General features: G+C 42.4%; 2 protein-coding genes across 2 annotated transcripts; one reads left to right on the top strand and one right to left on the bottom strand.

Annotated features, from left to right (window-relative positions):
* Positions 1-491: 491 nt before the first annotated feature.
* Positions 492-8,202, bottom strand: baiap2l2a (BAR/IMD domain containing adaptor protein 2 like 2a). The gene is made up of 15 exons (XM_028986176.1): positions 8,112-8,202; positions 6,114-6,173; positions 5,953-6,028; positions 5,687-5,773; positions 4,640-4,701; positions 3,598-3,669; positions 3,413-3,493; positions 3,200-3,331; positions 3,014-3,112; positions 2,851-2,926; positions 2,555-2,756; positions 2,391-2,456; positions 1,914-2,070; positions 1,506-1,546; positions 492-1,140 (listed from the first exon to the last, which is right to left on the bottom strand). The coding sequence occupies exons 2-15, from the start codon at positions 6,165-6,167 to the stop codon at positions 1,068-1,070; spliced, it is 1,278 nt and encodes a 425-aa protein (XP_028842009.1). The 5' UTR covers positions 6,168-6,173; positions 8,112-8,202; the 3' UTR covers positions 492-1,067.
* On the top strand, positions 7,564-24,218 carry nptxra (neuronal pentraxin receptor a). Its single transcript, XM_028985945.1, has 10 exons — positions 7,564-7,732; positions 8,273-8,316; positions 8,433-8,498; positions 9,390-9,456; positions 9,659-10,876; positions 17,269-17,952; positions 18,736-18,991; positions 19,851-20,077; positions 20,926-21,105; positions 21,406-24,218. The coding sequence occupies exons 1-10, from the start codon at positions 7,589-7,591 to the stop codon at positions 21,637-21,639; spliced, it is 3,120 nt and encodes a 1,039-aa protein (XP_028841778.1). The 5' UTR covers positions 7,564-7,588; the 3' UTR covers positions 21,640-24,218.
* Positions 24,219-26,228: the final 2,010 nt, after the last annotated feature.

Here is a 26,228-nt window from a genome sequence, read left to right on the forward strand (position 1 = left end):
GGGTGGGGTTTGTGTAAAACTGACAGAAAAAAAAGACAACTATCCCCTGGGACGCATTTCACGTAAGCTAACACATGGCCATTTTATTCTGCTGGATAGAGTGTTAAGTAGTGCAGACTAAAGATCACTCTTCACACATTTACCTTAAAAAGATACATTTGGAAAGCTGTAAAAAGACTAAAAAACAAAATTCAAATCGTATGGCTGGTTGGTTATGTAGGTAGACCTGGAAAGTGTAAAATGAAACTGGCATTTGGAAAAAGCTTCCTTTTGCTCATGGTGACCCATGGGACCTTCCCCCTCTGTATGATTCTGAGGTTCAGTTTCAGTTTTATTTGTCAGTTGTAAGTTAACACAAGGACAACATTACAATGAAATGAAACAAGTCAATGAAATGAAACAATTTTTCAGTAACAAAGCTAAAAAAATAACGTAGTAAGCTACAAGATAATAAGAAAATAAATTAGCAATATAAATTACAATACAAGAAAGGCAGTCATAAGTTATTTGCAATATAAATTTACAAGCTGAAGCTTAGCCCGAAGAAAAGCAGGACCATTAGGAGAGTTGGATAGAGGCTTTTTTTTGTTCATTTAAAGAGAAAAAACTAAGAAAATATTCATGCTTGATTTGTAAGAGCTTTAGAATAAAAATATTAACTTTGCACCAGATAAGTAATTAGTAATTTTATGTAAATACATTGTTGAGGTTTACTTAATGGTTGTAGTGAGTAAAGGTTGAGTTAAGGTCACAAAGTCAAAAAATTGCTGAATAAGGTTTTTAGAAGATTTGTATCTTTTTTACATTAGCTTGGTTATCAGATGATTATTTGGACTGAGGTAAGATTTAGAGGTGAATTACTTACTGTTGAGTGCCAAACTGGCGTTCCAATTAAACAGTAATGAAAACATGAGTAAAAACTTCAAACTGATATTGCAGCTTTTGAATTACCGCTGAGTATTTGACTGAAAAAAAATGCTTCCATGAAACACTTCATAACATCTGTAGGTTTTTGATGTCTTGCTTGTTGTCTTGACTTCAATGAGCAAATCTCTGCCCATTAGTAATTAAATACGGGGTGCCGATCTGTCATTGGTGGTGGTTGGCTTCAACTTCACCGTGGCAAAAGGGTTTGTTCCTCTGAGGAAAAAAAACATAACGCCGAAGTGTTACAGAACCTCCTGCTTCTCATCAAATATGCTAATTAGGAGTTATGTCGATATGTGTAGGCATTAAGATCGTTCAGTTCTTGCCTCATTGTCACAGTTCCTGTTTAATTATGTTATCATTTATCTTGATAAAATAAATTATTGAACTGATCGTAATAACATAGGTATGACTTTACAACACACCATTATTGCCAAAGGTGAACATAATCCCAGTGCTCAGCAATAATTTCATAAGCCTCTAGGGGCTGCAATCACAATTAAATTAACATATATTTTTAATTAGTTAAAATACTACAAATTCATGTTGTAAAACAAAAAAGGAATTTAGGAATTTACCGGGGAAAGAGTATCGGTCGGGACTCATTATCTCCTGTTTTCTGAAATAAAAAGATGTTGAAAATGAGTTTGAAACTGCTTTTGAAAGTGTGATGCATGCTTTATATTTACAGCAAATATGCCCATTTGCCATAAATTTGGTTGGAAGCAAATTCTGCAATTTTAATAAAGTCAAAAAGCACTGCACTCCAAAGACACTCCACACCACCTCACCCCATCATTCTTAGCAACTTGAGCTGTCCCCATGAATCCACCAGAAAGAGGGATGGGGTGTCATTGAAAAGAGCACATTGCCACAGTGCCTCTGCTGTCCAGGATGATGTATTACATTACATTCAGTGGAATTAATGTTTTTTATATTTTTATTTCTATGCCTGAACGCATAGCTTTATACTATAATTTACTTACTCTCTTTTCTGATGTTCTTTCCATGGAGGGTTTGGCTATACTCATCTCATTAATCTTTGTGGGTAATGGTGGAGCTGCTGGAGCGGCACGACTTTGACTTCTGGCTTCAGGATCATCCAAGAGATTATTCAAGCTGCGGCTGTTCCTGAGGGTGGGGCTGTTGGGAAATTAGAGGCCTTTAGACCTTGCATCAACATCTGATATGGGTGATATGATTACAAGTTCTGGGGTCTCTCAAATAGAGGTGTGATTTCTGAGTTAATTTCACTGGCCTCTCACAATATCTGGTAACCCAGAGTGGGGAAGTGAGATCTGATCCATTCAAATGTGTGTGGTTACACATTTTAATGCCAGGAGTGTCCAAAGGTACTTAGAGCTGCACTATTGTGATCAGATCACCAAAAGCTCATCTTAATACTAGGGCCTAAGTCTGTCACCTTAAGGATTATTTACTGAATAAAAGAAAGCTTATGTTACCTTGGAACAGAAAGCATTGGAGCTTCATGGACCGGCTCCACATAAGAGGCAGGGAACCAACCTTGACTTTTAAAAAATGCAGATGTCAGTGCAATTAACAAATCCTATTTTCTCCACACTTTCACAGCAAAAAAACCTACACATAGACACAAATGTCTTCTCACCGTGAGCCATCCTCAGATTGTCCATAAAGCCAGCCGTTGCGAGGCTCAGGAACCAGCACAGCGATGATCTCCCCTCCTGAGAAGGCCAGCAGTGTTGGGTTGGAGGACGGAGGGTAGGCTACCAGCGCTCGCATGATCTTTCCAGCACCAGCCGAATCACCAAAGGAACTGGAACGAGAGCGACTTGGCTGGGGAGAAGGACCTGGAAACGTCGTCAAGGGACAGAAGGAGCGGCTCATTACAAAAAGCAACAAAAAGACTGTTAACCTGGACTCTACAACAGATAAACCGCCAACCTCTAGAGGGCAATCTGCCAAGGGCTTGCTCTTCTCTCTCTGCCCTGTAACGACCCCTCTCATCTTCTCTGTTCATCTGTTTAGAGAGGGTGTACGAAACACCTTAATATAGCAACAATGCCACCGTCACTGCACCATTCCTTCCTAATAAACCAATCTCTACCTTGGTGTCTTGCTCTGATGGGGTCTGCGGCCTTGACGATCTTGTTTCATTCACCCGGTCTCTCCAAATTTCAGCACTTTGCTGCAGAGTGCTCCTGGACTTCAGAAAAAAAAAAACAATTTCAATAATAAAAACTGGGATTTTAAGACAAGGTTTATGATTTACCAAAAATGTATGGATTTTCACCTTAGACATAAGGTGGACAAAGGACTGAGTGAAACCACAATGTTTCTCAGCGAGGAAGCGATACCTCCGCTCCTCCTCTTTCAAGGCTTCACGCTGGCTTTCCTTTAGAAAATCAGTGTATCCAGTGCCATCCTGTGGTCAAAACACACCTATTAGACTATGAGCATTTAGTGCAATCAATGCAATCAAATGCAATCCTAGTCTGACACATACCTGGTAGCCCCCCCTTCTGAGCTGTCTCTCCAGGACTGATGCCTGATTCCTTACTTCCATTTCGTAGCGCCGTCTGCTGCTCTGGAAAACAAAATGCAAATGAATCCATCCCACAGATCAATCCGATTTCTGATATTTAGTCATCTTGATAAAATGGCTGCAGGAAGTAACTGTAAAAGACTCACCAAAATGTAGTCTTTATCAAGCTTTACATTATTATTCATCTCTTGAAGCACCTCATTGTGGAACCATCGGAACTGGTGGAAAAATACTAGTTAGACCTCGCTATGAAAACCTGCTATAAGTGCAGTCCCTATTGTTGAATACACACTGCCGTGCAAATGAGGGGCTGGTGGTTGGCCTAGTGGGTAAGGAAACGGACCCGCAATCGGAAGGTTGCCACTGAGCAAAGCACCGTCTCCACACACTGCTCCCCGTGCGCCTGTCATGGCTGCCCACTGCTCACCAAGGGTTAAATGCACACACATTTTGTTGTGTGCACCATGTGCTGTGCTTGCTGTGCATCGTAATGAAAATCACTTCACTTTTAATTTTCACTCAGGTGTGGTGGATCAGCAATGGTCCCCACTGTATGGAGGGATCAGGCATCTACAGGATGATGGCATCAAAGTATGGTACAATACTATGGTATGCTGGTACAACCCTTGGCCAGAACTACAAAAAACATGGTTCATTGGTGTCACTGTCCAAGCTCCATGGAACATGCAGAAAATGTTCCATTCGCTAAACCAGAAATATGAGACCTGTTTCAAACTCAAGCAAGTTTTTGAAAAGAAACACTTAATTTTAAAGACATTTTTATATTGCACTTGTGGGTGGTAATTAGCAATGTTTTCATTTACTATGCCTAAATCTCCCACAGCATCCAGAAGAAGAAGCCTGATCTGCGTTTGAACCACAAACGATCTTTAAAAGTTCCCTCTGCCCTTTTGATCAGTGTGATCAAACGTGCCGCCAAATGTACAAAACTGCTGTTTGCTCAGTGAGAAGGAAGCTATCACCTTCACACCACAGGGAAAATCCACGTATTTGATCCGCAGTGTGATGTGCAGTTACCCTACATGAGGGATCAGGACACACCTTAAATTTAAGAACCACACCCCTGAGGTTAAAAAACATAAAATGTACACTAACACCTTGCATGCTCTTTTGTTGTTTCCTGCACTGCGCTGCTGTGTTATTACTATACAGTGGACGGTAACGTACCACTCCCTCCAGCTCAGTGGTTAGTTTCCTCTGACTCTCCGAAATCTGGATCAAGACGTCCCCTGCGAACAGATGTTCATTAAAAAAAAAGTTAAATGAAAAGCAAATAAAAAAAAACACAACATACACTAAGTTATGTTTGATAAATGCTATTTATCACATGTAATAGGGTCTAGGTAAGAACTAATATGGTTTAATCAAGTCTATAATCAAGTTTAAGTAATTAAATCATATAACTAATTGAAATGGGACATTCCGTTTTAAAACGAATGTTCTAATTATTGTAACAATTAAAAAACAAAATAAACCCAAGTTATGCACAACAGAATTTCACAAATAGTGATATCAAGAAATGCTTTGTTGTAACTTGTGTCTCCATTAATTAACCCAACTATTTAAGTAGAATGACAACAGCAACAACAAAACCCTCAGGTTAAACAGATGGGAAACTCAACTCCCGGAATCCGTGCCAAGCTCCCCCTGTGTTTTCTTTACGCGACTCTTTAGTAGACTGTAGCAGTTTAGCGGTTCTGCTTACTAAACTAACAAAATCCCTTTTGGCCTGCCGTAACTTGGTCAGATGACCCAGGCACAGCCGGCAGTCTGTCATCATCTATAATTCACGGGGACTCAGAGTTCCCATCACCTGATACCTGCCTGGACCCCTAAGCAACCCTCCCTTTCAAAGGCACACAGCCCAGTATGTTATCCAACATGACAAACTCCTAACACTACAAACACACACACACACACACACACACACACACACACACACACACACACACTCGAACAACCTAACACTTCCTTGAGAAGGAAGCTTGAGGTGTTTTCCAGAGAAAGAGGAAATAGAGAGCAGGAACACCTCATGGGTAAACTTTGCTCTCCCTACCTGAAGGACATTGTGACTTATAATTGGGCCAATAAAAGTCGCATTTTTCTACACCCACATATAAACACTGTCCGCGCTCTTTATACTATATAAATTATTATAATCATGAAAACAATATAATGTATACATAGGTACATTTTAAAAAATTTATCTCTTACCTAGTGATCGAGAAGTAAGGGTCTGTACTGCTTGTTCTCCCATTTTGGAAAGGGCACTGAAATATGCCTCACTTGTGTCGGCAAGAGCTGATGTGCACACACACAGACACACATACACATCTTAGTGGATGTCTGCTTCAAATCAGAGCTTTTTTTTTTTAGCTTTTTTTTTTTAACCAGCAGACCAAATACAGAAGTGGAAACCCCTGTCTGGTTCATAATTCACCGCAATGGTTGATTCAGTGCAAAAATGGTGATCTTTGTACCTTGGAAAGCCTGTACATAACTGTTCCCCAGAGCAACGAGCCTCTGTAGGCTTGGGTTGAACTGCTCCATCAGATTCTGGAAGGAGAAAAAAAGACATTAATATGGGAAAATATATAAAACAACTCAATATATAGAGTCAATGTTGAGAAAATGAACTCACCGTATATATTTCCAGCGTGTATCGGTGCAACTGATCACTGTTTATGCCAGACATTTTGACCTTTTTTTAGTATAGAGAGACAAAAAAAGTAAAAATCACCACAAACGGAGCCTGTTTAATTACAACACAGATGGGATCCAATGTGCTCTGTTGCCTCTTCTGAGTTCCACCTGTTATCTATCGCATTAGGGAGAGAGAGAGGGAGCGAGAGAAAGAGTAACTTACTTGGTTGTAAATTATTTAACAGAGGAAGGTAATAAAAAGTCTCAGAGGGCAGGCTGTTCAAAAGTACACACACCTTTACGATTAAAAGGGCAGGAAGGCAGCCCCATCAAATCACACCGTGTAAAATTAGATAAAACGTAAAATGTGCCTTATGGAAATATATCATTTGAGACACTGTGAGAGAATTATTTTAATGTATCATCCAATGAAATAGCTCTGTTAAAAAGCTAAGGATTATTTTTTTTACAACTGTTTTGTAATAATTGATCAAAAATCCTGTGCAGACATTGTTCATGTTTTAAATGACTATGGTAGCTGGAAATGGATGATAAATGGAGTATCTGCATAAATATTCAGTGGCCCATTACCTGCAACAATTAGCTTTAAATTAGCTTTAAGGTTTATCTCAGCTAAAAGAAGCAACAATAGCATTATATGTCAATGACTATTCATGGGTCAGTTTAATTTTATATCAACTTCTATACTTCTTTAACAGTAATGTATATGGTGCAACTATAGGTACCATTTACCTTCTGTCTAATTTCTTTGAAACAACTGTAATCATTTCAGAATGTCCATGCAGCGGAAGTCTTGCACCCCAAATACACAATAAACCATTTTAACTGCTTGTGTGCAGTAGCTTGCTTCAGTGCAAGCTGCATTTAGGCCACATGCCTGTCTGCCACTATTAATGCAATGGCCTGGTCTGTTCTACAGCCCTCTGTATTTAATCAGAATGTGGACGTCCAGACCAGTTTAACGCTCCTGGCTATAATTTCTACATCGTTAAGGTTCACATTAACGACCAGCTGCTGGGCAGCCAATCATGAGCATAAAAAAAGTCAACCCCCCCACCCCAAGTCCTACTGCATTACAAGAGCGGCGCAAGTGGGGGACACGTGTTGCCAGGTCCGCTATTTCCACGTGGAAATTAGCATTAGCCATAGCCATATCCATTTGATTCGTTTTTATATTTATTATTGCTGTAAGTTAAACGACACCAAACTGAAACGAAGTGTTTATATGCATAGAATCCCACCTTGAAATAAAGCCATACTAAATAGTTTAACTCTAAGTGGGAGAAATGCACTTTTCCTTTCATTGAAAACCATGTGCAGGACCTCAGATGAGAATGACTTTTGAAGGTTTTGTGCTATTTTTCCGACCATTGGCGACTAGCCAGTGCCCTGCGCCTTTTTGCACAGACCTGGCAACCACCCTGGACCACCGCGTACCCTCACGTCTGTTCCATGTTGCCAGGCCGCACTGCGCGGCTCTCTGTTCCGTCGGCAGCCACGGAGCACTACCGCAGGCAGCCCGAGAAGATGGAGCTCTCGGCGGCCGGGGACTGCGTGTTCGCCGCGGAGGCCATCCTGAAGCGGCGCGTTCGCAAGGTTCTCTTCTCGCTTAGCGGCTCCGCTTCATTGTTGTTGCCTTTTTAGCCGCGCCGTCCGCGTAACCTTAACGCGCGGCGCGTCGAACGTCGCTAGCTGCTGTGCAGTTTTACGATGCGTTGGTCCGGTCTTTTTTTTAACGCAGCTTCAATAAGCCCTAAAAGCACCTGGCATTTTATTAGACCAGTTCATTCGTGCCGTATTTCTATTTCGGTGTGCTCTCGGCCAGCCGACCGCGGCGGGCGCCAGCTGTTGTGTCTGTCTGGTTTGCTCATTTTGACAAAAGACCAGACGGAGGCTCATTAAAAAGTCAGAGAGAATGCCTTTTATGTTGAATAAACTGGACCCTTTCGTCTAGAAAGCAGTAAATGTACTTTACCTTTAGAATAACTGAACGGAAAATGACAGCTTTTCTCCATCAAAGCACTCGAGACACTTGCCAGACGCGCCACTACAGCCAGACACCCACCTCTGATTTATCACGGACTCCAGCCTTATTACGCGTCATCTTTCTCTTGCTTTCATCCTTCTTCATTTCAGGGGCGACTAGAGTATCTGGTCAAGTGGAAAGGATGGGCCGTAAAGTGAGTTTTTTTATTTTTTATTTTTTTATTCCTATTTTAAAGATTGTTTTAATTCTAACTAACAGAGAGAATAAAAGAAATAGCCTCCTCCTGAGTTTGCTTGCTCATACCTTCAGGTACAGCACTTGGGAACCCGAGGACAACATCCTTGATGAACGACTTGTGACAGCATTTGAACAAAAGTGAGTTACAAATAGTGTGTGTGTGTGTGTGTGTGTGTGTATATATATATGTGTGTGTGTGTGTGTGTGTGTGTATATATATATGTGTGTGTGTGTGTGTGTGTGTGTGTGTGTGTATATATATATGTGTGTGTGTGTGTGTGTGTGTGTGTGTGTGTGTGTGATCTGAGGCAGTGCAGCATGGCATATGCACCTTTTCAAGTTCTCCAGTGTTCCATGTTAGCAGCCCTGTGTAATGAAAGCATGCAGTTCTGTGTAATTGTGAGAGGAGCTGTAACATGACACTGTGTAATGTGTGTGTGTGTGTGTGTGTGTGTGTGTGTATGTGCAGTCAGCATCTCTCTGTTTGACTGTGCTGGTTTTGGCCGTTGCCCAGTAGTCTGTGAAGTGGTCGGTGCAAGGAAGAGAAAGCGAGCTGACAGGAAATGATGCTGAAATGATGCACGCGCTGCAGAGGAATGAGCAGCCCTTCACCCAGTTATGGGAAAAACAAATATTCGCAGATGGCCCAGATTGTTGTCTGGGAGAATTTGGTTTTCCCCAAATAACGCATGTTCTGATTTCTAAAACACAGTCAGCACTCATCCGTTTAGTCCAATCATATGGCCTACATATTATTGGACACTCATATGACCAATCACTCATATGACCTGCTTCGAAATTTGGAACCATATGCAATATTTTTAAAAAGTTCTATGCAAGGCAAGTCCAAGTTGTATTAGAACATTTACACCCTGGCTGGGAGTTTATGTGCCTTTTTTTATTCTATTTATTTTTATTCAGGTTGAGGTGAAAGGTGTCTCACTGGTGTGATGCATGTAGTTGCGATACCACTTTTACTTTGGTGATGGTCATAATATATATTTTTCTTTTTTGCTTCTGCTCAACCAGAGAACGAGAACAAGAACTTTATGGACCAAAGAAAAGAGGACCAAAACCCAAAACATTACTCCTGAAGGTGCTGCAAACTATCTTTGCATAAACGTTATCTATACATTATTCAGTAATTACACTTTTCATGTAGACCCTGAAAATGTTGCATCTTCATATGTAGCATTATGAAATGTGAGATTTTAGACATGACAAGCGTCCACTGTACATATGTTTACATTGATTCATTTGTATGACCTGGATCTCACCGGATGGGATTTGATTTTCAGGCCCGCACCCAGACAGAGAAGAGCTTGCCTTTTGTCCCAGAAATCGATCTCCCTCAGCCTCCACAGTCGTCCACTAAGACCACTTCTTTCCCCGCGCCATCTTTGTTTGCGTCCACCTCCACCTCGTCCTCCACGGTGCCCAATGCCAAGCTTCATTCAGGGGCAGCGAACCACAAACTTAAGAAGGACATCCACCGATGTCACCGCATGTCTCGTCGCCCTCTGCCCCGTTCCTGTCCTGAAGTACAGTCGGCCGGCCCCACAAACTTTTTGATAACGCGCCCGTCCTTCTCCGAGACCGTCCGCATCCTCAACCGCAAGGTCAAGCCGCGTGAAATAAAAAAAGGACGCATCATCCTTAACCTCAAAGTGACTGACAAACCAGGAGGTGCAGGTGGCGCCAAAAAGACTAACCACAGTGGCGCCGAACAAGCCCAAATGGGGCGCCCGAAAATCCCGTCCCGTAACAGGATCATAGGGAAGTGCAGATTTGGTGAAGCGCCTTATAGTGGTGTCCATTCTTCAGGAAGTAGGTCAAGGTTCCTCATGCCTGGCAAGACCCTCGGAACCCATCAGACAGAGTCAGTTAGCTGCGGTGATGGAGATAAAACCAAAAAGAACTTGTCTGGTTTCTCTTTCAAGCCTTCAGTGGTCCATTCAGATGGATCAGACCAGTCCCAAACGTCACCTCTGTGTGAACAGCCACCCTCCAGTTCCGAGGGGTCAGAATGTGGCCCTCCTTCCCCTGCCCAATCGAAGTACAACCTCTTGAAGGCCCCTGGCTCATCAGGTATACCTTCACATGCCCGTTCAGAATCGAGCGTGCAGAAGAGCGCAAGTAACACAGCAAACATGGCCACAAAGCCTTCTTTTCTGTCCTGCTCCTCTTCCTCCTCCACCACCTCATCTTCATTCTCAGAAGACAGCGAGCAGATCCTTGACCTGTCGCTTTCCAACGTAAGTGAAAACCGGTTAGATTGCAACCAGACCGTCAGCTCCCGTCGTCGGCAAAAGCGTTTTTTCACAAATCCCCGTTTGCAGGATGAAGTCTCCGCAGAAGGTCCCGACTGGCACCCGGACCAGGCGTCTTGCTTCTCCAATGTGGTTGTAACAGATGTCACGACAAACCTTCTCACTGTCACCATCAAAGAGTTCTGCCATCCGCCTGGATTTCAGGACTCCCGCGTGGTGGCAGCATCAGCACCTCCAACATCACCGGCCAAACCATGAAGTCTTCTTGCCATATCTAGTGACATTTCTAATATGTATTCTAATATTTATTGACAATTTGGGTGTTTTGTTGTTTTTTTTTTTTTTTTTTTTTTTTCAGCTCATGAAGCTGAAAAATAGATGACGCCTCGGTATGCCTTTAACTGCAGTATCCATGGCGACGGCAAAGCCCTTTTCTTCACAAATGCACAATTTTGTACACACCATTAGAGTGTTCCCATTATTTGGTCCTACAGATATCTGTGCCTGTAACATAAGATCAGGTAGAGGCAAGAAAAACGTCTTTGACCTTCAGCTGAACGTACCAGGAGCTAGCTTGCTCACTGGTGGGAGACCGTACTTGCTGGGCATCATTTTTATGATCTACAATACGCAGTGCTCTGCTCTCCCATCCGCTGTAATGGCCTGGAGGGCGACGGGTTTTATGGCCGCTGTCGGCGGCGGTTCGCGATTGGACAGGAGTTCTGCGGCAAAAGCTGATGGGGCGCCGGGTTGATAGCCGTGGCCTTGCTGTGCCTCGCTCCATTGCTGTGCCGTGCGGTGGCCTTTAAGCTGTACAAAGTGCCAGAAATATGGGTTTTCAGGCGAGAAAATATGTTGGTGATTTGCTCACATGGATGTCTTATACTCTACATACAGTGCAGTCTTCCCTGTTCCTTTACTTTTTAATCAAAGAGACCTATATTCAAAACCTGAATATAATATATATTTCAATTATTTGATTTTACTCCAATGTGAGTGCAGCGAACAGCATGTGCTGTTTTCTTCGAGGTTTGGACAAAAGCTAGTTTATTTCTTTATTAAGCCTAATTAAAAAAAATCCCTTTATACTTTATATAACGTAATACCGCAGCAGTTTGTTTATGTAGATTGAAATATCAGTAGAACTCTTAGAACTTAAATGTAAGAGGAGAGACGCTACAGTGTTTTCTGGAGTTAATTCTTTTTTTTTTTGTTTGTTTGTTTTTTTCCTTGGAATCAGATATTTAATTTGATTTAAACAGATGAGCTCAAACTTAATTTTAACTTTTAAGTTTATGAAGTTGTAATTTATTAATTATATAATATAAACTTGGTTATGCCGTGCTGTTCCACTGAAGCCTATCTTCACACTTGTCACTGGTGCCTTTCCAACCGGTACCATTCAATATCAAACAGTATAGAAATTTGCCCGAAATCTGTGGATTTCAGGTCAAGCTGCACTGTAAAAAGTGAACACTGACACACCTAATATTTTAACATCGATGTAATGTAAATAAAGAGGTTACAGCAGGTTTGATTGGTTTGTTTACATTATGGCAATATTAGGTGTGACAGGTTAGCTACATTTTAAGTTTAGCCAGTGCTCACTTTTTACGGTGTATGGATGCACTGAAATAAGTAAACCGTAGCTGTTGTTTGTTTAATGTGTTTTTACTCATTACAGTAGTTACAAAATATTGCTTTGCTCTTTTAAACTATGCTGTCTAATTTATGATTTTTTTTTAAACTTACTATAATGTTACTGACAGCAGGTTTGGTGGGTTTATCCACATTACGGCAATGCTAAAATATTAAGTGTGACAGGTTAACTACATTTTAGGTTTAGCCAGTGTTCACCATTTTTTTTTACCTTCATCAGGTTAAAACTGTAATGATAAAGTGTGGTATACCTCATACACTTTATTGTGGCATACATCTACAGGGACAACGATTTTGATATTAAAACAAAAAAACTCATTGTCCATCCAAATGCACACATCTCTGCCAGAATGTTCGAATATTAGAGCTCATAGGGTATAGCGGAAGATTTTTTAAATCTTGTGACGCGGAGACCTGGATCCTTTGGCCAAATCTGTGGGGAGAAGCAAGGGATTGACCTGTTCCCTTGCTCTGTTCCCTGATCTGTTCCCTTTGCCAGTGATCCATGCTCATCGTTCCCCCAAGGCCATTAGTTCAACACCCAGGTCCTTACCTTGTCAGAAGTCTTCTATTTGTGCGTCTTAACAGGGAATGATAATTCAGTTTGGCTTCTTATGTCCTGTTTTAGTGTGACTACATTACATTGATTTATCTTGATTTAAAATCCTTTGCCTTGTCTCATGCGGCAAACTGTCTTCTTTTTAATTGTAAATATATTGTGGATTCCAACTAATAAGATGTTAATTGATGTAGTGAGGTTTTTTTTTAAATCTTTCTGTAGTGTAGAGTGATGAACTAAAGCAATTCTGGAGGTCTTTTTTTTTTTTAACCAAGCAAAGTGCAGAATAGAAATCAATGCAAATATAAAAGAAAACTGTGTGACTGTAAAACAGATGCACTTTAACCCATCCGAGCACTTGGCCTCGCCCAGATACTTTCCAGAGTGTTTCATAGAAGTCCTCCAGAAAGCACCTGGCAGCAGAGAGATTATCTTCACCTGCATCTCTGAGACAGAAATTAGTTCCCGTGTGATGAGAAATAAAGCAATATTATATTCCATCAGACATTGCTACATTTGAATAGGATTTATACATTTGAAAATAGTTAAAGTGGGCATTGAGCTCTGACCTTTCTTTTGTGGTTTCATGCCATTTACCATTTAGTTTCCTTCTAGTTTTTATGCACTTCAGCTGACTGCCTAGTAATTATCTTTGGGACACGATTACATAGAAATAATTGTCAGTGTATCCAAAAGAAGAAAGAAAAACGGCTTTGTAATGTTTGTTGCATGTTTTATTTTTTTACAAAATGTTTTTAATAATCCTTACATGTCAAAGGTTCACCTTGTTTTATATAAATGCACATCAGTACATACACACTATATATATATATATATGTGTGTGTGTGTATGTGTGGTGTGTCAGTTCTTCATTTGTCTTGGATTTTTCTATTTTATGTCTGCCCTCTCAGATTTTAATATATTACCCATCTCTTTGTGTGTGAGAGAGAGAGATCTGAATTAATCACCACATAGAACCCCACATATAATATAGTACATAAAAAATAACATTATTAAATAACATATAACATGCATGAGTGTAGCTGAATGGTGTTTTGGTAATGCAGGACCCTGAAGGCTGACTTAAGTAGAGAAGTGAAATACCGACTGGTGTCAAGAAAAACAGACACCTTAGTAGGCAATTTTCCCATTTTTACCATGGCGCTTTGACAGTACCAGTTCAGAACACTAAGAATCTGACGAATTATGGCCAGTAAACATTGCACTATACACTATAGTGTTTATGTAAGACTCTAACTTGTGGGGGAGAATTTGTTGAACGCAGAAGGATAATAGTTCAGGACAATGACGAGGTCAGGCAGAGTTCAGTCACAGAACTGTAGTGCTGTCTATATTACAAGCATACATGGATCATCCACCAAAACAGCCAAATCTCCAAACACCAGCGCATACCTATTCACTCTTATTAAAAGTCCGTGCATTTTGAACCAAGAAGCAGGAGAGTAATTACAAGGACACATAATGGGCATCTGGTACAAACATCCTAGAGATAATGCAGCATTAAATCTAATGATAACATGTACACTGCTGAAATAATAAAGGTAATACAAAAATAAGACATCCTACACCTGAATGAAATATTCTTATTAAAAATACTTTGACAACAAAATTATCAATGGCAAATCAAATGTACTATTATGGATTTCGAGTCACACTCACAATTAAAGTAAAAAAAAACAACCTACAGACTGATCCAACTTTGATTTAATGTCCTTAAAATGAGTGAAAATGAGGCTCAGTAGTGTGTGTGGCCTCCACATGCCTGGATGACCTCCCTACAACGCCTGGTCATGCTCCTGATGAGGTGGCGGATAGTCTCCTGAGGGATCTCCCAGACCTGGACTAAAGCATCCACCAACTCCTGGACAGTCTGTGGTGCAACGTGGCATTGGTGAATGGAGCGAGACATGATGTCTCAGATGAGCTCAGTTGGATTCAGGTCTTGGGGACGGGCGGGCCAGTCCATAGCATCAATGCCTTCGTCTTGCAGGAACTGCTGACACACTTGACCCATGAGGTCTAGCATTGTCTTGCATTAGGGGGAACCCAGGGCCAACTGCACCAGCACATGGTTTCACAAGGGGTCTGAAGATCTCGTCTTGGTACCTTATGGCAGTCAGGTTACCTCTGGTGAGCACATGGAGGGCTGTGCGGGCTGTAAGCGCAACCCCCACCTGTGGACGTAGGGCCCTCTTAGAGTCTGTTTCTGACCATTTGAGCAAACACATGCACATTTGTGGCCTGTTGGAGGGCAGGGCTCCTCCTGTTCCTGCTGCTGGGTTGTTGCCCTCCCCTTACGGCCTCCTCCACGTCTCCTGATGCACTGGCCTGTCTCCTGGTAGCACCTCCATGCTCTGGACACTATGTTAACAGACACAGCAAACCTTCTTGCCACAGCTCGCATTGATGTGCCATCCTGGATGAGCTGCTCTACCTGTGTGGGACTCAGTCTCATGCTACTACTAGAGTGAAAGCTCCGCCGGCATTCAAAAGCGACCAAAATATCAGCCATAAATCATAGGAAAGGAGAAGTAGTCTGTAGTCACCACCTGCAGGACCACACCTTTATTGGGGACATCTTGCTAATTGCCTATAATTCCCACCTGTTGTCTATTCCATTTGCACCTCAGCATGTGAAATTGTCAATGTTGCTTGCTAAGTGGAAGTGTGATTGACTACACATTGTGTTGTTTAAGTGAGCAGTGTATAAACCAATATGGCCTTTCTGGTTTAACTGCAAACTGAGCCCATTGGTGATGTTGGTGATGAGATAATGCCACATGGTCACGTGAGACCTTCGTTAGCCACAAGAGAGGAGATAGGAGCAGTGGCTGTGTGCATGGAAATGAGTTGCTGTGATTGGCGTGGTTCTAACATCGTTTTGATGGTGGTTACGTAATCACAGTGTGATCATTTGTAATCATTTCAGATCAATGATCCTGCAATAAGACCCCTGATGGATTCATCAGCCCAAAGAAGAATACTTCAGTCGCTCCCTCCCCCGAAAGACCTGGTTACATAAAACCATCTTGATGGTTTCATCAGACCTTCTACTTGTTTCTGCATGCATGGTTTGACGTTACTTTAATCTTTTTTTTTTGCAAGGGTTTCATAATAAACTTTGTAAATGAGACTTTCTAGATGTTTTTTATACTGTTGATAGCTTTCTCCAGTAGGTTGGAAATGATACTTCATACCTTCATCTGGCCTGCTGAATAAAAGCAGCATCTTCTTTACGAGCACAGCATGAGAAGATGCCATTTGTTCTGTGACAATTAAAGGCTGAATCAATGACAGTGATAATGAAGATGAGACAATCCTTCTCACAGAAGACAAACAGGGTATTTTAATAATTATTTACTTCCATGACAATAATTACAACTGCAGCAGCTCTCCGGAGCTGTAAATGGACAAGCAGCAGTGAAAATGCTGTACACCAGATGGCACCCTCGGAACACAGGACATTACATTGTGCTATAGAACCAAACCCCACCCCCTCCCCAGAACTGCAGCAACCGGGTCATGCCGTGACCTGAGGAGAAAAAGATGGATTCTTTTACTTCTCCATTCTGCTGTCTGTTTGGGGATGGAAAGGGGGAAATAATAATGCATTTGTCCATTGAGGAACAGATAGTTTCATGTATTTAGAACTTTTTGGATGTCAAACATGCACCTAATATTATTTCTTTAAGTGTGAATATAATTCATCAGTGAACAATTGTCTGATTAAATGTACTGTTCAGAATAAAAGTAATTAAAAGCTGTGATGTTCGAGCAATGTTTACTGGCCATAATTCGACAGATTCTTAGTGTTCTGAATTGGTACTGTCAAAGCTCCATGGTAAAAATGGGAAAATTGCCTACTAAGGTGTCTGTTTTTCTTGACACCAGTCGGTATTTCACTTCTCTAATGGCCTCCTGATCAATAAACAAACCATCGATTCTTGCTGGTCAGTAAATAATTGACAACTATGGAATATAACATTGTATTTCATATAAAAATGCAACTATATATATTTAAATAATAATAATAAAACAGAACGTATGTCTGTTTCAACAGGTGTGTGTGTTGTGTGTAGTTTGACATACTGCAGTAGGCGAGATTATGCTTCAGACCTCCACATTTGCCGTGAGACCCCCCCGTCCCCCTCCCCCTCCCCATTAAAGACGCGGCTGGCTCCTCCCCCACCGTCCCGGACCCGCCCCCCGCCAGGATCCGCAGCGCTTCTACCCACCAGCCGAGGCGAGGCTACTCTCCTCCAGCTTCCTGGAAAGCCGCTCGATATTTATGCACATATCGATACATCGATACGGCGCCGTTGTCGGACGCGCGCACGGCCACTCCGCTATGGTGGCGCGCGCGGGCCACTCGCTCCCACTCGCGCGCTCGCCGCTGTAGGCTTGTCTTTCTCCGAAGCGACCGAGCGTCCGAACCGCCACCCTGAAGTTCATCGTCGTCATTCTGGCCGCCGGCATGGTGGCTTTCGTCGGAGCGGTCATCTGCATCATCGCCGCGGTCCACACTGGCTCCCCCGCCTCCGCCGCCGCCGCCGCTCAGCCGCTGGCCGACAACCAGTCGCTGTCCCCGGCCGGGGGGGTCCAGACCGCCGTCCCCGGCTCGGCGGACGCTCTCCAGGGTGCCGAGACCGGCGCCGGGTCCCGGCCCACCTTCCCGAGCGGTGGCGCGCACGCAACTTACAGCAGGCTCCTCTGCACCCCCGTCCCGGCCGGGGAGTGCAAGCCCCCAAACTTTCAGCAACAAGCGGACGACCCGTCGCTGTTCGCCGGCGAGGACCGGGGCTACCTGCGCGCCGCGGCCGACGAGCTCCGCCACACCGTCCTCCAGCAGAAGGAGGAGATCCTCACCGACCAGCGCACCATCCGCGAGCTGACGGGCAAGCTGTCGGAGTGCGAGGGCGCGCTGGACGCCGGCGGCGTGCAGGAGCGGGGCGCGGGGGTGTGGGACGAGTCCCGGGACGGCCAGGGCGAGCACATGGTGCGGGACGAGGCGCCGCCGTCAGCCGCGGTGGCGGAGCTGGAGCGGGCCATAGTCCAGCTGAAGAGCCGCATTGAGAAACTGGAGGTACTACTCACACTCTCCTTTCCGTTTAATAATAATAATAATAATACCAAAATATATATGATAAAATAAATATATATTATGCTGTATCTATAAAATATATATATACAGCATAAGCGCTTTTAAACAGTTTCAACATTGGGAAAAAATAAGGCGAAGGCGACGCTAGTGATAAATAATAAAAATAGTAATATCTACATAAATAACAATGACCATGATAGGATATGATATGATGGGGCGAGTTTTGCTGCTTTGTGCGGTTTTCTTCGGGGGCGGGCGCGCGCATCACTCAACACCAACACACCAGTCGACTGGCGCCAATTTGCCATATAAACAGACCCTTACGTGGGCTTGCTTAAAAGGAAATGTTCTACAAATAACATGAATAATAATAATTATTAATAATAATAATTGCAGCAATGCTGCTCATGGTGGTGGCCGTGCGCGCGCACGAAACGACCTGCGCTCCATCGCACATTCTGCGCACGTAGGACCCCGATGCTTTCGGTCCCCGTACTAATGGCTGTTTGAGCTCAGCGGACGCTGTAAAATATGCAGAATTCCGTCACAGACGGTGCGACCGCGGCGGGAATTATCGATGCCGCGCCGTGCGCTGAATGGCCAATCAGCTTTCAGCACCGCGGCGCTGTCGAAAAGCGCGTTATTTGCGGTGTTTGTTCGGTGAACGTTGTCATAGAATCCAGCAGACAAGAAGACCAGTCGTTTCTCCACAGAAGTTCAGGATGAATCAAATAACAGATTATTTTTGAAAATTCCTCCACGTAGTCAGAAATGGGACCCCAGGCCCATAATCACACCGGCAAGGGAATAAAAGGAGGAGCAGGTGGACTCGCCAGCGCCCGCGGTGGCCACGGGGAAGCGGTGCAGTCCCGCGTGGAAGACATGGAGGGAGAGCTTGCCAGGAAGATGGAGCTCCTGGAGAAGGAGAGGATGGCCCTCCGACGAGAGAGCCAAAAGCACAGGCAACACATCGACCAGGGAATCCAGACGCTGCACCAGCGTATCGCTGGCTTGGAACAAGGTGAGAGAGAGAGAGAGAGAGAGAGAGAGAGAGAGAGAGAGAGAGAGAGAATGTGTCACAATGTGCAAAAACAATGAAAATTAAATGGCATTTTGAGCACTCTACAATGTATGTGTAACGTACGAGTTGGAATCGGACCTTTTCTGTGCACAGTTTGCTCTTGGCGTAAGTCTTCTCCGGGGCCATATTTATCGGCCATGCAAGAAGCATGTACGCTAGGTGAATTGGAGACTCTGAATTGAGTGTGTTTGTGAGTGGTGTCCTGCGTGGCCCTGGGTGTCTTCATAGAAAGTGAGTGAGTGAAAAATGATCAAATATAATATTGCACTTCCCAACTGCACACAGAGCAATTCTGCAACGTGCCTTCTCCTTCAACCAGCCACCTACATTTAGCCAGAGCAGAAGCACAGAATTCTTACAACACTTTCATATCCAGCAACTGGACAGAATAACAATTAAAAATTCAATTCAAGGGAGTGTGAGAGAAGGACCAGAAGGCTGAGCAGATAGAGCAAACAATAAATAAACAATGAAAATCAAAGGAACTAAAGCTGCTGTGTAATAAAGAACCAAGGGTCTGAAAAAAAGGTGGGTAAAAAGAATTCATGAAGGTTCATGAAGGGCAAGAGGGGACAGGAATCTGCAGTGAGACATGATCAACCCTTCTGTGGGGTTCAAATTTTTGTGGGTCCAGTGTGAAGTCATCGACAATCTGTAATGTTATATATTCTTCAAAGAAATTTCACAAAATTCAAAGAATCTTTTATCTGACTTTTTTATTGGAAACAGCTCTCAAATTGTCACAAATTGGTTATGTAATGTTTTGCCTTGTCTCGTGATTGTTATTTGATTTCTACAGGACACTTTCAAGGCTTCAGTCTCTCCCTTCCCACACGGACCAGAACCATGTACGGCTTGGTGACTCGGCCGGTTCCACAGCTCCATGCTTTTACGGTTTGCCTATGGTTACGGCCAACTCAGGGGTACATAGGCACCCCTCTCTCATACGCCGTGCCCTCGCAGCCCAATGAGCTTGTGATTCTGGAGGGGAAACACCGATCGGTGGAGCTGCTTATTAACGACAAGGTAGGAATAAGGCCGCAATCGCTTTTATAGCCTAATAAGACGACGCTTCGGTTATTTAGGCAATCCTTTAAGAGACGGCAGAGGGCAATCTGTATCCATATTTTGAAATACAAAATATTAATGCAAAGCTGGTATACTGGATACTGGCACGTTCAATCAAGGGAAATATTTTTTAAGCAAACTTTTCCAGGAGATTAATGCTGTCACGCCGAAAGGGAGGAAGCATGAGAGAGAGAGAATGAGAGAGAGAGAGAAAACACACATGGCAGTAATTAGGGTGGACAAAACGAGTGATTAGGGTCACGTGTTAGGCCAGGTGCACTCGTCTCAGAATGTAGCGTAACATTGTGGTGGTGTTCTTAAAATCCCCAGGTTGTTGTTGTAATGGTAGTCGCCTTGTGGTTAACTCGCTCGCCTCTGAACCAGAAGGCCACAAAGTCACAGGATCAAAGCCCACTTACACTTAACCCTGACCATTTTAAACCATTTTTAATCGCAGTTTTCCTCAGTTCATTCAAATCCATGTTCAAGGTATAAAACAAAGAATGCAGGTGGAGTGAAGTGGATGATGATTTTATCTGCGGCGTACAGTAAAAACATAAGGAAGCAGTGACACCTTCAACTGAGCTTTCCCTGTGACTCGGCATTTGACATGAATGCTGAAGTCAGGTGTTGAGAAACCTCAACTCGAATAAGAAAATCAAACATTCTTTCTGTGTTTTCTTTAATTTGTCCCAATCAGAGATCTACAATTTGGAATTCCCGGCTTTAAGACGGATGAGATTGTGCCCAGAGTAGCACTCCTGTCATTTCGGTTACATTTCGCTCTTTGGTCCTCCCACCTGTAGGTGACAACCCTGCCTCTCAACCTGACTCTGGGCAGCTGGCAGCACATCTGTGTGACATGGAACAACAAGGGTGGAACGTGGAGAACCTATCAGGGAGGCAAGCTGAAGGGGGAGGGGAAATCCATGTCCAGCGGCCATGTCATCCGACCGGGTGGGGTCCTCATCCTGGGCCAAGAGCAAGTAAGAGTGTGCAGCCTTAATTATTATGATCATTTAGACCATTTTAGTCGAAAATCAACACAAATACACGAGGAAGAGGGTTGGTCCAGCTCTGTTCAGAACACTGAGCTGTGTTGCATTTTTCGGCTGCCCTGCCGGGACCCTCCTCCCACCTCAAGATCAATATTTTCCTCCTACTGAGCTTTCAGAACATCTTGGTTTCGATTTTGTTTAAACAAGGATTACACCGCACATACACTCTCCCCTCTGTTTGTCTGCAAAGTTTCCTTCCTCTAACTTTGCCCTTCCCTGATTCTGTAGGACACCCTAGGTGGTGGCTTCGATGCCAGTCAGGCGATGGTTGGAGACCTGTCCCAGCTGAACCTTTGGGACCGGGTGCTGAGGTCTAGCGAAGTGTCTGCCGTGGCTCACTGCAGTCATGGGGTGCTGGGGAATGTGGTGCCCTGGACAGAACAAGACCTGGAGGTGTTTGGAGGGGCCAGCAAAGAGCTTGGAGAGCCATGTGCAGCGCAGCACATCAGTGCCAAGCAGTGAAGGCTGAGAAGAGAATTAGGGTGCTGAGAGACTGGAGAACGTTCAGGCGGAGGTGCGTTAAATGGCCATCTTTGATCTTCGCCGTGACTAGCCAACGGAAGAGCTGTATTTTGGCACTATTGCTTTCGTCCTGTTTTTCTTTGCGTGGGTCTGATATTTGGTGCTTTGTACAAATAGTGTGTATAATTTCGGTAAAATGGTCGTTGATGGAAAGCATTTGAATTATTCAGCGCAAAGCACTATTTATTTATTGCCTAGGTGGTTTTAGGAGTACATGCATGCTTGTGCATATTAAATATTACATTGTCTGAAAGGGTTAAGTACAGTACAGTCTCATACTGTAACATAGCATTGCCATATACACAAATACATCAGAAAAATGGCAAAACCATTTACTAACTAAACCTTTAATATAAGACTCTGTAGCAAATGAGCTAACAATGAACACTGGAAGGACATGGGGCCAATAACTACGAAAAGCCATACTTTGCTACAATAACATTTTAAATATATATTTTGGGAGTGTTTGTAGCCTTTCTTTAATAATTCTTCATAATGAGCTGGCAATCATCAGATACTGTACCTCTACACATCTTCAAGGTCTCTTAGATGCATCTTGATGTGGAATCTACACTGCTCAAAAAACAAAGGGAACACAAAAACAAGACATCCTAGATCTGAATTAAGGAAATATTCTTATTAAATACTTTGCTATTTACATAGTTGAATGTGCTGACAAAAATCAATCAAAAAATTTCGATGGAAAACAAATTTATAAACCCATGCAGGTCACACTCAAAATTAAATTGGAAAAATACACTACAGGCTGGACTAAAGCGTCTGCCAACTCCTGGACAGTGTGTGGTATAATGTGCCGTTGGTTGATGAATCGAGACATGATGTCCCAGATGTGGGTCTGGGGAACGGGCGGGCCAGTCCATACCATCAATGCCTTTGTCTTGCAGATACTGCTGACACACTCAGCCACACTTTAGCATTGTCTTGCATTAGGAGGAACCCAGGGCCAACCGCACCAGCATATGGTCTCACAAGGGGTCTGAGGATCTCATCTTGGCACATTATGGCAATCAGGCTACCTCTGGCGAACACATGGTGGGCTGTGTGACCCCCCCCAAATAAATGCCGCCCCACATCATTACTCACCCACTGCCAAACCGTCATGCTGGAGGATCTCCACGGCGTCTCCAGACTCGGTCAGGTGTCACGTGCTCAGTGAGAACCTGCTTTCATCTGTGAGGAGCACAGGGCACCAGTGATGAATTTGCCAATCTTGGTGTTGTAAGCACAACCCCCACCTGTGGACATTGGGCTCTCATATCACCCTCATGGAATCTGTTTCTGGCAATTTGAGCAGACACATGCACATTTTGCAGGGCTCTGGCAGGGCTCCTCCTGTTCCTCCTTGCACAAATGCAGAGGTAGCATCCCGCAGAACCACGCCTTTATTGGGGATGTCTTGCTAATCACCCATAATTCCCACCAGTTGTCTAATCCATTTGCACAACAGCATTTGTTGACAATCAGTTTTGCTTCATAGTGGACAGTTTGATTTCACAGAAGTGTGATTGACATGGAGATACATTGTGTTGTTTAAGTGTTCCCTTTATTTTTTGAGCAGTGTATATCACAGATATGGAAGATGCAGATATCATTTTGTGCCAAACAGACCCAGTGCATAAATATTATGAACATGAAAAAAAATTATTTTCTATAGTAATACTGCATATGATTGTCCAGGCTGACATACTAATATTGACATAACATATAAATATTCTGTCAGTTATTAGAATTGTTTCTTTATTTTTTCCAGGAAACATAGAATTTTATATTTTATAACACTTAATTATTAACAACAAATGGTTTCTAACATTTACATTTAGACCCAGTCTGATGCAATAACGCTTATAATGTTTCCATTTTTATATATTAAATTTTTTTGTGTTCCTTTTTTTGAGCAAAAATCAAAATGGAACCATGGTACAGTATATGAATAAATTCCTGTTTGACTTCATGTATAACATATGCCTAATAATGACTAGTCTATTGAAAACTATAATTATGAATATACATTCCAGTTCTTTAAGTGTGTGTCTGCTCAAGCTCAAGTGTTCTGTGTGCTGACATGCCAATGCCTGTTCCCTGCTACCCAGTTCCCCTCCTTTACTCCGAGCGAATACATTACAACTGCAGAAAGTGCCTGTCCAGGATATGAGCCTATTCATCTATCTCAGTGTTCAGTCAGTGCTGTGCTGTTAATGCTGCACCTGCCCTTTATTCTCATCCAATGTAGTTCTTGTTAATCACTGTAAAGTTTTTGCTCTGTGTCTGAATTATACTTTTTCATAATATTTACTAGCTGTTGACTGATTTGCATTAAACATGTCTGAACTGGTATTCCTGTTTCCTGTTTGATTTATACTGCCTGTATGGACATTTTTGCATTGCTTTTGTTTCTTTAATTGCTCTCTTTCCTCTGCGCTCTGTCTTTTACTGTTCGCTTCTGTCTGTGTGTAACATGAATAACATGAATGTTGCTCAAAAGTAAAAAAAAAAATGTTCATGCCTGTCTACTGTTTTTGTTTTTTTAGTAGTGCCATGGGTAACATGAGGATGTACTTTTGAAACCTGCTAATGTCTAATTTTTTACATTTTGGATAAGGGAGCATTTTATAACAATCTACAAATAATATTAATGTAAGAATATTAGCTGACAAGAGACACCCTTTTTTCTTTTGGGTATTTTGCAGTTCACTCAGATGATACAGTACATCTGTAAATGAAAGTGAACGTGAAAGTGAAGTGATTGTCATTGGGATACATTGCAGAACAGCACACCGTCCACACAACAAAATTGAACCCATCACCCTCAGTGACCCAAAACATTCGGATTACAAGTCCAACAATGCTATCTACTGATACATGTACTGTAGCTATTGTAGGCTTTCTGTGAGACTAATATAGATGCATACAACTCTTTTAACTGAGCAGATTAGAGTTCCCACTAAAATGGTAATTACATTAACATGACATTAGAGAAAATCAAATTATTGTGTTACTAAATACTTCTAAATAACAAACCGAGCTAAATTGTACAAAATTGAGTCGGATTAATCGTGTTGATTATGCAATTGATAAAGGTTTCTTTTTAGGAAGTACTTAGATTAAGTATACTGGGACAAGGAAAGTAATTTGTTTTAATGCCTAAGTCAAGCAACAACCCTGGCTCAACTAAATTTCACATGGAAATGCACTGACTAACACACATGCAAACTTTCCATATGAAAGTTTTGGAATCCCACAATCTATTATATTAATGCATCTTAATAAAATATTGGCATATCACACACATTAATGCATGATAAGGACACACACAGATACACACTGCAAGATTTTTTTTCCTCTTGAAGGTGCTTTAAAATTAGGTCAGACATCACAGTTTCCAGTGGACTCAAATCTAAAAATGAATTCAAACCAACTGGTTAATATTTTAAGAACAAAAGTTGGCAGAACAAGTGTGTGAGACCGATGATCCTTTTGAATAATAAAAATGCCTTGCGATGGCATGGTACATCACGACATTTTTCCAAACAGTTATGTAACTCCCTGCTGTTCGCAGTAAAAAATCATTTATGTAATGCATTAATGTGTTGTGGAATTAATAATTAGCCCAATCTGTATATTTTGGTGCAAAACCATCTAAGCAGAAAAATGAAAGCAGATTTTAGATTAAACTACTCAAAGCTACACAAATGACAAGGTACAACAATCAATCAACAAATACATTTTAGGATAACACCTCTGCCATGTAATGAAGGTGCTGGCTGGAGTTGGATGACAAAGCTTGATCTTCACCTTTAATAAATCTAGACTAATTTAAGTGTCTCTACCTCTTATTTTGAATTAGTGCTCCTGCACCACCATCATTAAGAGTGTCCATCTCTCCTTCACCCTATCTTGTGTTCTGTCTTTCTTCTGCTTGTTATCTGGCCTTCTTTTTAAATTAAAAGAGCATTATCACCCTAGATCTGTTGCTCACTTTTCGTTGTGCTTTTTATGTCTCTTTCTAGTCCCTTACTTTCCTTGCAGACACACACACACACATATCTATATATACATTACTTTGCAAATGTCCAAAATGAAAGCTGTTAACCCAAAAAGCTTACTTACCTTACCCTCTCATAGAGCTGTAAAGTATGAAAATATGCACATCACTCCTTGCTAACCATTCCACCGCAAGTACATAACTCCACATGTGTTCATTCATAGTTTTGATGAGAATCTACCAACTTAAATGGTCATGAAAATAAAGCAAACACATTGAATGAGAAGGTGTGTCTAAACATTTGGCCTGTACTGTACATCAACGTTGCATCTCATTCACTTTCAGTGCCACAGGGGATGAGTCTAGAATGAACTATCTGTGGTCATACGATCCTTTATTGATGGATCACCTAGGCAGTATCTGTTTGGTGGACATGCCGTGGAGCTATGGCTCTATAGGATGGTAGTAGTCTTCAATCACAATTTTGAACATAATGTTAAACTAAAAAAGATTTGTGCATAATAAA

This window comes from Denticeps clupeoides, chromosome 7 (assembly GCF_900700375.1).
Source record: "Denticeps clupeoides chromosome 7, fDenClu1.1, whole genome shotgun sequence".
Taxonomy (NCBI): domain Eukaryota; kingdom Metazoa; phylum Chordata; class Actinopteri; order Clupeiformes; family Denticipitidae; genus Denticeps; species Denticeps clupeoides.